The sequence below is a fragment of the Mastigoproctus giganteus genome, chromosome 5 (assembly GCF_048544385.1).
Source record: "Mastigoproctus giganteus isolate SK-2022 chromosome 5, ASM4854438v1, whole genome shotgun sequence".
NCBI lineage: Eukaryota > Metazoa > Arthropoda > Arachnida > Uropygi > Thelyphonidae > Mastigoproctus > Mastigoproctus giganteus.
In genome coordinates this window covers 33,045,061-33,062,162 of record NC_143579.1, presented here as the reverse complement: position 1 = coordinate 33,062,162, position 17,102 = coordinate 33,045,061, and the positions used below count along the sequence as shown (strand labels likewise).

Below are 17,102 nucleotides of genomic sequence, written 5' to 3'. Positions count from 1 at the left end.
TCAGTTTCTCACCCAGACTATTCAACTGTATTAAGTTTCAAGATAGGATTTTTCTATCATGGTCCTCACACAAATTTTGTCCTTTTATTATTGTTACTAACTGCTACCATTGTCTGGGATATGGTCATACTGCATAATTTTCTTCACATGAGTCCCCATCCTGTGGCCATTGTGCCTGTAGTGGGAATGTTTTTGCAGTGTCCACACAGAGAAGTTTGTTTGTTATTTGGTTTTTTAGGAGCATTAGCAACTAAGACCATATTGCTCTGGAGATATGCGGTGGTCATTCCCTGACCTTTCCGCATCCTCCATATTTGGTGGGCACGGGCTCGAACCCCGGTCTAATCAAGAAGCGTGTGCTACGCACTGCTGCTCCTGCCCACCTGGCTACGGAGGCGCCAACACACACACATACACAGAGAAGTATGCTGTATCAATTGTAAAAGGTGAAAGTAACGTTCTGTCAGAGATGATTCATGCCCTGAATACTTAAAAGCTAGAAGCAGCATGACTAAGAACTGCCTATGAGTAACACAACGAATAGCCATGTAAATACTGTACATTATAATCATGGTGTAAATAATTCTGATTCAATTTTTCCAAACATCTACTCAGGTAATGGGAGAACCTCTCGTCCAGTTCTGCAGGCTCCAGTACATTTGAAGATTATGCAAATTAATGGTTATCGTTCCTGGGCTGTTGGTGATGAGTTAAGGATTTCTGCAGAGACTCATTCTGTGAACATAGCAGATATTCAAGAGCCTTTTTGTGCACGTCTACATGAAGGGCGCTCTTCTAAAATTTTGAGTTTTTTCTTGAGGGCTATCCAGCCAGTGGATATGGATCTTAAATCTTGTGTGGTTGTTTTTAATGAGAATCAAGACATTACAGTCATTAATAGCTTGTGTATCCAAATTTCTACCTGTGTTATGGTCTCCTATTGAATTGAATTCTACCTTATATCTTTATATTGCCCACTATCAGCTGATTATGATCAATTTTTGGTTTACCTGGAGAATGTTTTTAATCTTCTCATATCTTCCTGCAATATTTTAATCTTGTCTGACATGAATGCCAAATCACATTTCTGGTTTAGCTCCTACAATGATTCTCGTGGCCACCTCCTCAAGGAGTTCATAATTAGCTACAATCTCACTATTTTAAACATGCTGCAAAATTTCACTACTTACTCCAGTTTCACTGGTGATTCAAATATTGACTTAACTCTCTTATGTTTAACTTCAACAATTTCTTCTCCACTTTGCTCTCAGTCATTACAAAATTAGTAAGCTTCCTGTTAGAGTTTAATAGCCTTCTGTCTTTCACTTTCCTAAAGAATTCCTCGTGTGTGAATGTAGATGCAAAATGCTCATTCAGTTTGTCAGCTATCTGAGGATCATCAACAATTGAACAATCACTATCAAGCGGACCAATCTAATTCACCCCTTCCTTTTAGAGTTTATATAAGTAAAGTCCTTGCTGTTTTTCTTAGCATTCTTTGCCAAAGATTTCTCGTAATCTGCCTTCGCCTGTCTGGGTTGCATAATTTATATGCATCCCATGCATTTTTCTTCTCTGTCATGAGTCTCATTAGTTCATTTGATAACCATTTAAGCCTAAACCTTGAACAATATTTCTTAATAGGTATGAAACTTTTAGTAGCTTCCACGATTAATTCCTTGAATGCTTCCCACTTAGAATTTACTGTTGGTAACATCGTCAGTTGATCCCACTGTACAGAATTTAAAAACTGTCTGAGACCACTGTACTCACCTTTACGGAAGCAAAAACCCTTTCCTTTATCCCTGATGATAATTATATCTTTAAGTAAATCCCACATCAGTACACTGTGATCACTGCCACCTAGTGGTTCCTTTATCTGCAAATCCTTTATACATGAATAATCACTGCTGATAACTAGATCAAGGGTATTACCCTCTTTAGTTCCCTCTCGAACATGTTGCTGCATAAAACAATCATCCAATAAATCCACAAAAGTCTTACTAGTGTGCGAGTGACCAACCCACAAGTTCCAGTCAATTCTGTAAAATTGACTGGAACTTGTGGAACTTGCCAGATGTCTTTTTTTCCTTTCTTTTTCAGGGCCAATACTATATAAGCCTAGCTTCCTTGCATCACTTCAGTTTATCAATACTAATATTAATATAATAGAAACAGAAGGAAGATCTACTTTAAAATGGATTTATTTCTAATAACTACTGATGTAATATTACTGAAAGGTTTATTTAAAAGGTTTGCTTTGTAAAGTACTAAATACTTTTAGCAAACTCTTTTAAGACATTAATTTGATTTACATTAGCTGTCAGTCAGAAATAGTAAAAATCCAAGAGACAACATACTTCACACAGTTTGATTCACATTCACTAAAGAAACAAGCTATATGGCTGATAGAAGAAAATTTTCAAACAGCACCACTGAGCAGCCTTTAAATAAATAATGCCTCCAAATATATTTGATAAAGTGATATCTAATGTCATTATTTGTGTTAGCAATATCACCGGTTTGACATAACTGTGGATTTTTTTAAAATGTAGGCAATTGCAAAGCATGCCTATTAAAAATAGATCCCTGAATATTTTCAGCCCCTGCCCTCATCAAGTATCAAAAATTGGAGTATGAATACAGTTTATTTATTATAATACAGGTTACCAAACAAAATGAGTGATAACAAAAGGTAGTTTGGCCAATATTGGTGATGATTATACAGATAAAGGAGTATTTACTTACCAAATTATTTGGAAGCATCCATGGTAATCAAATATAGGTTTGTGTACAACCATGATTATGACTCTAAGAAATCTGATGTCTAGCTCTTAAACCATACCAAAAATTCTGATATCTCTTAAGATATCAGAATTTTTGATAAGTTAACTATGCATTTTAAGGTGGATAAAAAAAAATAATAATAAAAACTCACCCAGGTTTTTGAACAGCCTCTCTTAAAACTCTAACAGCATCATCATTACTCATATTTTCAAAGTTGATATCGTTTACCTGAAGTATCATATCTCCTGGTTCTATCCTACCATCAAGAGCCACAGCACCACTGGAATCATAGTAAATAAGTAAATAAACTATCACTTAGTTCCTTTTAGTTATTAATTCTAATTTCATTTACAACTTCTTAAAATAATATGAATGGTATAAAGTGGCACAATTCATCACAGTGATCAGACGCAAAGAACTAAAATAAAGAAAAGCCAGTGTTGAATTATGATCAGGATACAATTAGTTTTCTCTTGTCTTGTTGTCTGAGTGACTCATCAAGCAACATGCAACCGGTCACAATGGTGTCAGAGTTCATAATGAATAATGGATTCATTTACTGGGTGATGTTATGACATTAAAAATTGATATTAATTGTTTTAGGCCGATTCCTGGAAAAATGCAGTCATTTCTAAAAAGTATAAGTCCAAGTTCAGTCACTATCATTGGAAAGGCAAGAGTGTCACCAAACAGAAAAAACTAAGCAGTGTTATGTTATTTTCCATTTCAACATCTGCAATGAAAGAGCACTTCACTTCTTTATGAAATTGTTTTTTGTTTTTCCTCCAGGAAGTTTATATCAATTCACAAATATATAAATACAAAAGCTTTAAACTTAATAAATGTTTTTCAATACTAAGCCAATATAGGCAGCTCACTATTAAAAAGATAAGTAAAATTTGGATTATCAAGACTTTTTTTTTTTTTTGCAGAAATACATAACCATCTCTAATTTTAGATTATTGAGAAAAAGAGAACATGAAAAGAAAAAAGTACATGACATGGATATTTACACTTGCTAATATGATTTAAAACTGAGTTAAGAGAAAAAATGTCCTCCACGATGATATAGTGGGTCTGCCACTTGTTTGGAAAAATTTTGAGTTCAAGTCTCATTGGGGAATGAATCATTTCTGAAGGCCTCCAATTATTAGTATTAGCAATGGCCACACGATGCAAGGAAGCCTGCGGCTTATGCTGCACCAGCCAAATAAAAAAATAAATAAAATAAAAAAATAATAATAATTAATAAGAGAAAAAGAAATGGACAACTTATGAATTTCCCTCCTCTTGTAGGTTTAGCCAGCTGATCTTTGAATTTCCCCAAACTGTCAGCCTCTACAACCCATGTAGGTAACTTATTCCAGAAATTTATAACTTGCTGGAAATAAAATAAAACTTCCCGCAATCCAGTCTAAACATCTTCCCCTGTAACTTGAAATTATGGCCCCTTGTTCTAGAATCATTAATAACCATGAAAATTTCGTCTTCATTCATTTTGATTATGCCTCTCAGAGCCTTAAACACCTCAATCAAGTCTCCTCTAAGGTGCCCAGTTTCCAAGCTCTGCAACCCACATATTTGAAGTCTTTCCTCATATGGACACCCTTTTGCCGATCTCACTAGGCGAGTTACCCATCTTTGGACTCTTTCAAGAAGCACAATGTCTTTCTTTACGTGCGGCCTCCGTACTTGAACACAGTATTCCAAGTGTGGTCTAACAATAGCCTTATATAATGGGATCATGACGCCCTTATCTCTACTAGCAATTGTTCAATAAATCATCGACAGGACACCATGGGCCTTCCCTGCAACCAGTCTCCAAATGCATGGAGAAATTTCATATCTGACAGTATCGTAATACCCAAGTCCCTTTCCTCCATTACCAGTTTTAGTTCAACTCTGCCAAGTGTATAAGTTATTTTGGGGTTACTGTTCTCAGATGCAATACCTTACACTTTGCTGGATTAAAGCATATAGCTGCCATTTTTATGAGCATCCCTGAAGTCTATCTAGGTTATTCTGAAGAAGCTCTGCTTGGCGGAGATCATTAACTACTCTACCAATCTTGACATCTGCAAATTTAGACATCACGCCCTCTATCTCTTCATTGATGTCATTTATGAAAATCTAAAACAACAGTGGTCCTAATACTGATCCTTGGGGAACCCCACTTCTTAAATTAACCCAATTTGAGGAATAACCATTTATCACAACAACCATTTATGGCTGAGTTAGTTGATCTTGTGCAGAATAAGGATTTCTGAGTAGTCACATTAGTGAGACAAGATCTTCTCTTAAGAGAAGATCTTGTCTCACCAATCTGAATACTATGATGCAGTGACAAAGGAACTGAATGCAAAAATAATTTTGATATTATATGCAAGTTTTTGATACTGTTTCCCATAAGAGACTTCTGTACAAATTGGAGCATTGTGGCATTAAGGGAAAGTTGCTGCTGTGGATAAAGGGCTGGTTGAGTGGGAGAAGACAGAGTGGTTATCAAAGGACTCTTTTCTTCGTGGACTAATGTTGTTAGTGGAGTCCAGGATGTATGTACATCCTGTACATCCAATGTACAGGATGTATTAAAATATTATTATAATATATAAGTGTGAATAAAATATTATTATAATGTACATTGAGTAATTTATACAGGGCACAAAAACATCTGTTAAAAATATAAAAATAAATTTATATCAGGAAACAAACTTTATTTTAATTAAACATGTCAAAAGCTATACAATGTAACTAATGGAGTGTTTCCACTACATTTTTTTTTTCCCTTAAAGCTCCCACAAAGTTGTTTTCAATGTGAACGTTAGTTTTTTCATTTAAATCCATTTTAGAGGGAAAAAATTCTTAAAGTCCATTGAATAAAAAACACAAAAACAAAAAAAAAATTAAAAAAAGATACATAATATTCAATATTAATATTAACTTAATTGAAAGAATCAATTTTTCAGAGTCAGAAACAACTGTCATATGGAGGGAGAGGTGTTAATTCCTTGCTAGTAGAGGGTTCTGGTGAAACAGGTTCAGTTGATGAAGTGGTCTTGAAGAAATCATCAAGCTTCAGTTGCCTTACACTTGGATGCAGCTTCATTATTACTGTAGATCGAAATTCTCTAAAATGTTCATATGCACACGGGTCTGATGATGATTCAATATAATGTATGATGTCATCCGAATGTTGTCTTATAACAGACAATTTAGGATGAGGTACAACTGATTCTTTGTCATCATCATCATCCACTTGTTCTCCATGAAGAATATTTTCCGTAATCTCTACCTCAAAAAAATTTGATAGCCCGTATCACTTTCATCATTTTCGAGCCACTGTTCAACATCATTCTCAGTTGCATTTTTGTTGCCGGCCCTCAGAAGAGCGTTCTGAAAATTAGATGCCTCAACTCCCTCAAAGTCCATTTCAGGTTCTACATCGTACAACTTCTTCCAAGCACTGGCCAAGGTCATATTTTCCACGCAGCTGCTAAGTTGAAGATAGCAGATCTGATGTTGTAGGCATGTAAATTCTGCAGTGTCCTGGTGCCTCTTGTATCTTCTTCTATGTCTTCTGTTTCTTCCAAAACAACCATCACCTCTTCCAAAAACTTCTTCTTATACGACCTCTTACATGCAATGATTACACTGTGATCCATCGGCTGTATCAGTGAAGCAGTATTAGAAGGCAGAAAAACATTTAATTCTCCCATCCCTACTAACTAATCTTTCAGCATTAGGGTGAGCAGGTGCATTATCTAGCAGTAAAATAGCCTTTATTTCATTAGAACAGTGGTGTCCAACCTTTTCCCATACGAGGGCCGTATAAAAGTTAGTGTTTTGGGGCCGCACAGTGATTTGAGAAAAAATTGTCACATTTTCTACATAATGTTACTCGTAAAAGTTTTTTCTTTTTCATTTTTTCTTTTCAAGCTATATATAAAAAAATGCAATTTTCCAGCACTTTTATGTGCAACAGATCTATGTCAGTGATTTATTTTTTAGATTTTATTAAAATTATAAAAATATGACTTACTTTTGTTTCTGTTTGAAATACTTCACTTTTGTTTAAAAAAAAAAAAACCCTTTACTTTTGCTTTTAAATGATCATTTTAGAAAATTTACAATCTGAAAAGGATCACCACTTTTCAATATTAAGGTGAATAAATAAATATAATGATAAACCTAAAACTGAAATATTCAATTTTAGGTTTATCATTTAATGAGATGATTGAGGCTGGATATTTTAAAATAATTGTTCAAAATTTGGTTGCAAATTTGTGAAGCCAATCTCAATATATAATGAGGATTATGTCCTGATGGTATTTCTCGATGGAGTTCCAGGTCTTAATGATATTTCTCCACTTGTTCTCAAAACCTGCGCTCCTGAACTTACTCCTGTTCTATGCCACCTTCATTCACTTTCTTATTCCAAAGGTGCTTGGAAATTTGCTCACATCCAGCCAGTTCCTAAAAAGGGTGACAAATTCCTCCCATCAAATTACTTCTATTCTTTCTAAAGTAATGGAGAAATCACTTAATTGTCAACTCTTAAACTATCTAGAAACCTTCCGCCTGATCAACGATCGACAGTATGGATTCCGTCAGTGTCGTTCCACCTGTGGAACGACACTGACGTATTCGGTGTCGTTCTGGCTTATGTTGTCAATTTATGGACAAATTCAATGGAAAAGTTCAGTGAAACACAAGCAGTTGCTCTTGACATCTCAAAGGCTTTCGATCGTGTTTGGCATAAAGATCTTCTAAACAAGTTTCCATCTTATGGTTTGCCAACTGTTCTTTGCAATTGGTTATCCAGTTTTCTCTCTGACCACTCACGGAAGGTGATGGCAGATGGCTGTCTTCTAACTTCACTACTAATGTTGGTGTCCCCCAAGGTTCAGTTCTTTAAACCCATTCTTTTCCTCTTGTGTATTAATGACCTCCTTTCATAGATGGGAAATCCTATCCGTAGTTTTGCTGTTTGAGAAACCTTATTTCTCAAGGTTTCTCAAAACAGCAATAAGCTTCAACTTCTCGAATATCCACAATCAATTCCTTAAATTCCTTCGATCTCCAGTGGGGAAAAGAAAACTTACTTGATTTCAATCCTTCTAAAACTCAGTCTTGTCTTATATCTCGCAAAAACGATTCTTCTGCAACTATGCTTATCTTTGGTGACACTCCGATTTCTAGGCAAAATGATATATCTCTTTTGGGGATTACCCTGACTTCTAATTCCTCTTGGCACAAACACATTACAAATATTGCTTCCTCTGCATCTAAAAAACAGAGTCTCTCCACTCTTTATCTCATAGACATACTGTTTCTGCTGCATGCCCTTTCTACAGATACTTCCATGGGCACTGTTCTTCTGAATTGGCTTCTATAATTCCCGCGCTCTCTCTTTCAAAACAGTCCGAACACGTGCCGCCACCAGCCAACATCCATTTACTGTCCAACTTCAAACCCACAGAACCAACTTTTCATCTTCCTCATTTATTCATTCAACTGCCGTTTTCTGAAACAACCTTCCTTCATACATATTTCCTGAAAATTACAATCTACAGAAGTTCAAGTCCAATGTCAACAAATATCTTCTTTCGTCTTCTCAACCTCCAACCCAAGCATGGTACTAAGTACTATATAGGTTCTAATACCTCTCGTGTTTGGGGTTCACATAAAAAAAACACTAGGTGGCAGTGATCACAGTGTACTGATGTGGGATTTACTTAAAGATTTAATTACCATCAGGGGTAAAGGAAAGAGTTTTTGCTTCTGTAAAGGTGAGTACAGTGGTCTCAGAAAGTTTTTAAATTCTGTACAGTGGGATCAACTGACGATGTTACCAACAGTAAATTCTAAGTGGGAAGCAATCAAGGAATTAATCGTGGATGCTACTAAAAGTTTCATACCTATTAAGAAATATTGTTCAAGGTTTAGGCCTAAATGGTTATCTATGAAGTAATGACTCGTAATAGAGAAGAAAAATGCATGGGATGCATATAAATTATCAAGCGACTCAAAAGCCTATGGCAGATATAAGCTAGTCTGTAATCAGGTCACAAAGGAGGTTAGGCAGGCGAAGGCAGATTACGAGAAATCCTTGGCAAAAGATGCTAGGAAAAACTTCAAGGATTTCTTTACTTATATAAACTCTAAAAGGAAGGGGATGAATCTGATTGGTCCACTTGACATCAATGGTTCCACTGTTGATAATCCTGCTCAGATAGCAAACAAACTGAATGAGTATTTTGCATCTACATTCACACATGAGGAATTATTAAGGTTTGAAAATGGCAGAAGGTTATCAAATTGTAGCAGGATACTTAATGATTTTGTAATGACTGAGAGCAAAGTGGAGGAGAAATTGTTGAAGTTAAACATAAGAAAAGCACCTGGGGTGGATGGGATCTATCCAGTTATATTAAAGGAGGCAGCAAAGCAACTAAGCAAACCTTAGCCATAATTATGAGAGCATCCTTGGACTCAGGGGAGGTTCCCACAGACTGGAGATGTGCAAATGTATCCCCAATTCACAAAGGGGGATCGAACGAGTAATTACAGACCAGTTAGTTTAACTTCTGTTCCGGGTAAAATAATGGAGTACTGGTTAAAGATGCATTGCAGGATCATCTAGACAAGACTGCAGCAATAATTCAGACACAGCATGGGTTTGTTAAGGGAAAGTCTTGTCTGACAAATTTGATAGGATATTATGATGTGGTTACAAAGAAACTGGATGCAAAAAATAATATTTTGATTTCAGGTAAGCTTTTGACACTGTTGCGCATGGAAGACTATTGTACAAATTGGAGCACAATGGTATTAAGGGTAAGTTGCTAAAATGGATAAAAGGATGGTGAAGTGGGAGAAGACAGAGGGTCGTAATCAATGGGCGCTGCTCTTCGTGGACTAATGTTATTAGTAGAGTCCCAGGGTTCGGTGTTGGGTCCACTGTTGTTTTGTATATTTATCAATGATATTGATGAAGGTATATCAGGCTTAATGTCGAAGTTTGCAGATGATACAAAGGTTGGCATGGTTGTTATTGACAGAAATGGTAGTGTGCTACTGCAACAGGATCTAGATAATTTGGGCAGATGGGCTAAGAAGTGGCAACTGAAGTTTAACTTTGACAAATGCAAAGTACTGCATATGGGTAGAAGTAACCCCAGAGAAACATACCAACTGTGTGGTACTACACTTAAGGTGGTAGAAAATGAAAAAGACCTGGGAGTAATTGTGCAGTCAGATATGAAGTTTTCTGAGCAATGCAGACAGGCTGCCGGGCAGGTCGTGGGGTTTTGTCAATGGTATATAGGAATTTTACTAGCAGGGAAAAGGAGGTGATTGTTCCTCTGTATAAGGCAATGGTCAGGCCACGCCTTGAGTACTGCGTACAGGTCTGGAGGCCTCATTTTAGGAAGGATGTAGATTTGCTTGAACGTGTACAGAGAAGGGCAACAAGATTGGTGAGGGGAATGAAGGGATCCTCTTACAAAGAGAGGCTTTTCTGCAAATTGCAGTGGCTGGAGACTAGGCACCTGCGCGGTGATCTGATTGAGGTGTATAACGCCTTGAATGGGCTGAGCACGCTGAATTCTGATGGGATCCTTCCACTTGTTCAGATTACGAACCTAAGGGGGCATAAATTCAAATTAAGAAAGGACAGATGTAGAATAGATGTGCAGAAATTTGCCTTTAGCCAGCGGGTGGTTAACTGCTGGAAGAAACTTCCACCTGTTGTGGAAGTTGATAGGTTGAATAAATTTAAGGAGGAACTGGACAGGCATTTGGAGGGAATGGTGTGATTTTTTTTTTTTTTTTGGCTGATGCTGCATAAGCTTATACACTTACTTTCTTGCATCACATGCCACTACTGCTACTACTACTATTTGAGGGCACTCTTTTTTGCCAATGCATAAACTGGTGCTCCATAATCTATTTTTGACCTTACTAATGCTCTGTAAAGGTTGTGCAGGGTATAACGGTCTGCCCCCCAAGAGGCTGTTGTTAAGATTTTAAGAATACACCTAATTCTGTTTTTACACGATAGATACGTTCCTGAAAAATACATGTAAAAAACATTCGTGTAAAAAAAGACATTGTATTTATGGAAGAAAAGAAGATTGGTTCCGGATCTAAAAAAATCAGTAAAAAAAATTAAAAAAAAAAAAACACATAAAATATTCGTTTTAAGCTTATTATTTTATTTCAACAAAATACATATGTAATTAAAATGTACTAAAATAAATTTGTATGCATATGAAATGAAAAAAAATTCTTCATGAACAAAAAAAATCTGTTTTACACATAACAAGATTTTATTCATTTTCACTTTCTGATAATAAACGGCGCATACGTTTGCGTACGACTGGAATATCACTGCCATCACTAGAAATGTTGTGGACATCGTCTTCTTCTTCCTCTATTAATGAAATTCTTTCTGTGATCTCTTCAGCAAAATCAGCACGAGTCTCCTCTGGTGCTGATGTTTCACCGGTTTTACGAACGAATTCAGTTATTAATCGTTGTGTTCGTGTTTTGGTTAGGCCGTTATATAATTCTCTGTAAGAGGCTGTCAACAACTTCAATTCACGTTGAAACTTCCCAGCGCGTTCCTCATTAGGGTCATGTTTGACAAAATGATTACCTAATTTTCTGGCCAGTTCCAGACCTTCTTTTATTAAATCTGCATTTAGAACAGGATCATTTTCTTCATTATCACTACGTTCTGTGGGATAAGGAGTCCCAAGGACAACCTCTAATATTTCATCTTCGCTTAGGGCTTTGTCGGTTAACAATTCATCAATATCTTCAAACGATAGATCATCGAATCCTTCTCCACCAATTTTGTGTGCCATTGTAATGATGTTGGGAAATTCGGTCGTATTAGGGATGATGGGATCTTTGCTTTTTACACATTGTGGCCAAACCGCTTTCCAACACGCATTTAAAGTTGCTGGTTTTAATTCAGTTAACGCTAATCCAACTTGATTGATACAATCCATAATTGAGAATTTCTTCCACACATCAATGACTTTAGTGTTTCATCATTCAGTTTGTCCAAAACGTGTTGGAATGTTCGTTTTACGTAGTATGTTTTAATTGTCGCAATTATACCTTGGTCTAGCGGTTGTATCAAAGATGTAGTATTAGGTGGCAGAAATAAAATTTGTACGTTTGGGTGTTCCAAGACAGGATGGCCGGGTGCATTGTCAAGAATCAGAAGAACTTTAAATTCGAGACCTTTCAAATTCATATAACTTCTGGGACGAAACATTTGTTGAACCATTCTGTAAAAATAGTAGTGGTCACCCAGGCCTTCTTGTTTGCCATCCAGTGAACAGGCAGTTTATTGATATCTACACCTTTCATTGAACGTGGGTTTAGGGCTCGATTTACCAGCAGTGGTTTCAACATACGATCTCCTGAAGCGTTGGAGGAAAATAATAAGGTCACACGATCCTTAGCTACCTTAAAACCACCAGCAGTTTTCTGCGATTTGGCTACATACGTTCTGTTCTGCATTCGTTTCCAGAAGAAACCAGTTTCATCTGCATTCCACACTTGATCAGGAGTGTATCCTCCATCTTCAATAATTTTTGCAAGTTCCTGCGGGAATACTTTAGCAGCCGATTCATCTGCAGATGCAGTTTCACCTTTAATTTTTATATTATGAAGAGCATTCCTTTTAAGAAACCCTGTCATCCAACCTGTACTCGCAGAAAATTCATACTTTCTGTTTAACTGAGATGAAGTGCTTGGCTCCTTTTCTTTAATCTGTCTGTAAATTCTTAGTGCTGTTTGCTTGATGGCATTTCCATCTACTGGTACTCTTTTTTGTGACTGATCTTCTATCCATATTACCAGGGCCTTTTCCATTTTTTCCTTGACAATATCTCTTGTATATGATGATGAATTAACACTTACTTTTGTTCCAGAACATACCGACTTCCTAATTGCAGCTTCATTTTTCTTAATAGTTCTTACGGTAGCTTCATGTACACCAAAATGCTTTCCTACAGACGTAGCCCCTTGTCCAGTTGCAAGACGATCTAAAATTTGAATTTTAAGTTCCAAAGAAATCGCTTTCCTTTTCATTTTGGTAATAGGCGAATTATTCGACATTATATAAGGGCTACCGAAAAATATCTCAGTTATAATTAATAAAAAAAGGTATGAAAATTTTGTAAACTTACAATTTATTGACTATCGGCAAAATTAATAAATTTATATGTGCACAAATTTCACTAAAGATTCTTTCACTTTGAAATAGAGCTTACTACTACATGTCTTTCGAAGATACAATGCACGAATACCGTAGATGTGCACCAAATTCAATAAAAACGTTGATGATTCATAGATACCTAGACGTAAATATTGGTAAGCAAAAGCACGCGTTTCAAAACGCATACACTAGCTGTTATCCAATCTATTGATGCGTGTAATATAGAAATGATACTAATATGCCACAAATAAAAAAAAATTTTCTTAGAATTTAGGCAAAAAAAAATTCATAGAAATCGTGTTAAATCAAAATGACTCGCGTAAAAAGAGAATGAAATATTTATTTTGAATTCGTGTTAAACCAAATTCGTGTAAAAAAAGTTCGTGCAAAAACAGAATTAGGTGTATTAAGTTGTTTCATACATTTTATTCGTAATTGTTTTACATGTTCTACAAAGGTAGAACATATAAAACAACTTGTTGTCTATAATGAGTCGAAGAAATTTTACATTTTGTTTAACTGTATTATGTTACCTTACAATGTTAGTTCAGGTTCATGGCTCAAATTTAGTTTCCTACAGAAATGTATGCAGACTGTTTTTTGTTTTGATATTCTAAACCCGTTTTTCTGGGCCCAATGACTAATATTGTTAATTGTGCATTGGAGTTGTCTTTCTACTGTTCCCATGTTCTGTGCTTGATATGAAATACTGAAGTCATCTGCATATAGTGCATATGACACTGTGGGTGGCAGTTGTTTTGTGATGCTGTTTATTTTTATGGAGAACAGTATGGCACTCAGGACAGACCCTCAGGGAACTCCTTGTTTATATGATTTTGACATGGTGTTTTGTACTTTAACTTGAAACGTTCTATTTTTCATGGAATTTTGGATGAATAGTGGTAAATGTCCTCAGAGTCCTGCATTGTGGATGTCTTGTAATATATTGTGTCTCCATGCTATGTCATAGGCCTTTTCTATATCAAAAAATACAGCAACCATATGCTTTGAGGTTATAAATACATCTCTTATATCTGCTTCTATTCGTACAAGGTGATCTAATGTGGATCGATTATGTTGTTGTTGTTGTTGTTTGGTTTTTAGGAGCATTAGCAACTAAGGCCATATTGCTCCGGAATATGCGGTGGTCATTCCCTGACCTTTCCGCATCCTCCGTATTTGACGGGCTCGAACCCCGGTCTAATCAAGAAGCGTGTGGTACGCACTGCTGCTCCTTCCCACCTGGCTACGGAGGCACCGATCGATTATGTCTAAACTCACACTGCATACTGGTGAACCAGTTAGTTGTCTCAAAATACCAGACTAATCTTTTGTTAATTATCTTCTCTAGCACTTCGCTTAAGCAGTTAGTGAGGGCTATCGGTCTATAGTTGTTTGGGTCCTTCTGATCTTTATTGGGTTTTTGGAAAGCTAATACTATTGCATGATGCCACGCTTCAAGATATTGGTTTTCTAGAAAATTGCAGTTGTATAGTTGGAGGGTTTCTACCTCTTTTTGCTTTAGATGTTTAAGCATATCATAGTGTATACTGTCTGGTCCAGCTGCACTTGGTTTTATTTGTGATACTGTTTTGGGTAATTCATATAATGTACTGAACCCTATAACCAAATTGGTTGGTTATAGGGTTCAGTCTTTTTGGTGTTAAAATTAATTCTGTTTTTTTTTTTTTTTTCAGTTTTTTTCTTATAGGTCAAAAATTCTGTAATCAAAAATTCTGATTGTTTTGACGATATTTTAGCAAAAGTTTCTCCTAATATATTAGCTATCTCTGATGGTTGGTTTTTATATTTCCTATTTATTCCATATTATTTGTGTTTGTTGTTCTATTTATTGAGGAAGTAAACTGGATCCAGAAGTTTTTCTGGCTTGTTTCCGTGTATACCTAGCAAATGCTCGTGCTTGTTTATATTTTATCAGATTATCCATTGTAGGATATCTCTGGAACTTATTCCAAGCTTTGTTTTGTTGTCTTCTTGTTTTCATGCAATCTTCATTTTTTTTCTTTTTTTTCCACCAGGATTTTGGGTGCAATGGAAAATAAGTTGAAATTGTGGGTACTGTTTGTTTGGCTGCTTGTAATAAGGTATCTGTGACATGCTTCAGAGCTTCATCAACCGATGTTTCTTGAATGATTTGTGGTTTGTTTGTTTGTTTCGGGATTTATTAGACGCATCGGCAACTATGGCCATAGTGCGCCAATGATTTGTGGATTGAATATTGCAAGTTCTTTAAATTTTTCCCAGTTGCCCTTTTCTATTTTCCAGCGAGGTGGTCTGTTGGGATGGAAGGGAGAGTTTCTGGTCAGTATGGTGATTACTGGGTAGTGGTCACTGCCGTATGGGGTTTTCTATTACTTGCCACTTTAATTCTGGTAGAAAGGAAGGTGTGCATATAGTTAGATCTACTGCTGAGGTTGTACGACTAGGAAAGTGAAAGTACGTATGTTTACCATTATTGAGTAGAGAAAAGTTATGATGGTCTATTATTCTTCCTCGTCTGTTGATGTCAGTGTTTCCCCACAGGTGACTATGCCCATTCAGGTCTCTCATTATACAGAAAGGTGATGGGAGTTGGGAGAATAGTTGGTCTATTTCTTCAAATGGTATATCTGGTCTTGGTGGAAGGTACACTGAACAGATGGTTATCCTAAACCTCAGCGTTATTCTTACTTCTATTGCTTCTGTACTGCTGTTTAAAGGAATGTGTTCGGTTGGGATGTGGTTATGGACCAAATGGCTACTCCTCCATGTGTTGACCTTTCTCTTATATTGTCTTTCCTATATATTATATAATTTTTTACTGAAAGAGTTCCACTGGATGAACTGATCCATTATTTGGGTTTTCTAGGGCTTTCGGGTTGCTTCCGAAATGGAGCATTCTTATACTCTAACTTATCTTTTTTTAGGGTAGTTTGGCCGGTCCATGTCCATATCTTCTTTTGTGAAAATTTCTAGTACAGTCTGTCCTTGTATAACACGTGTTTACACTACACAAATTCAATCATACACGATTTATAAATAGGGGAACGATATCTTGTATAACACGAATCGAATTTGCTTATGCACGATTCGCCTTTGTGTTTACAAGAAATGGCAGTCAAAGCGAAATCACCCCAACTGAATGCAACACGATAGGAATGAAGAGAAGATTCTGAAAATGTATTTGTTTTTTATATCAGTGAAGGGGAAACACATTTCACCATAATAACTTAAAAACCAACACAATTCCAGCTATCGGTATAATTGCAAATGCAATTAGATCGAGTTTACTACCAGTTTATAACAGATTCCACTCCCAGAAACGCAACTGGAAATTGTTTTTATTGTTTTATGGTAGTAACCCCTAGAAATGTGCTTTAGTAAAATGTGAGGTGTTAATAGTGTATCTCTGCCCTTACTGTGTTGTTTATTCAGTTGCTACACGCGCGCAGCTTTGTTTATGTGTATCAAGCGTGCTTCCTCATTGTGTAATTGTGCTTTATTCTCTACAAATGAGTAAAATACTTAAAAGGTTCACGAAAAGGAAGCGTCCTGGTGAAGACACTGCAGATTCAGAGAGAAAAAGAAAAGCGATATCGATAAACAGAGGCGGACTGGGTCAAAACTTCTTACCCGGGAAAATTTGTAGTGGCCTCATACTAGCGTTTATGGCCAAAATCACACCGGCCTCCAGCCCACTGGGGTTTCCCCAGGAAGGCTTATGGCCAGTCCGCCTCTGTAGATAGAGAAAAAATATGAAATTGTGAAACGCTTTGAGCGAAATGAAAGACCACCTGATATTGCACATGCTACAGACCTAAATGAGGCAACGTAATAGTCGTAATAAAATACGTAAGTATTTTATTACAATTACTTATTGTGTTTGATAATGTTTTGGTTACAAATGGGTGTTCAATCTTGGGTGGTCGGCACCTAACCCTATTTTTCCCATAGGGCCTGTTGTTTATATTGCACGATTTTGCATTGCACGAATGTTTCTAGGAACGCAACTATCGTGCTATACGAGGACTGACTGTACTGGTTCTTCTGATGTTTATTTTTTCTATTGGTATTGGTA

General features: G+C 36.4%; 1 protein-coding gene across 3 annotated transcripts in view; it reads right to left on the bottom strand.

The window, feature by feature from the left end:
* The window catches only part of dsh (Segment polarity protein dishevelled), a 512,259-nt gene that overhangs the window by 236,841 nt on the left and 258,316 nt on the right, over positions 1 to 17,102 (bottom strand). For all 3 annotated transcript variants that reach the window (XM_090373973.1, XM_090373975.1, XM_090373972.1), the window contains exon 10: positions 2,939 to 3,067. In XM_090373973.1, the coding sequence (XP_090230099.1) occupies positions 2,939 to 3,067 (129 nt within the window). The remainder of the gene's footprint in view (positions 1 to 2,938; positions 3,068 to 17,102) is intronic.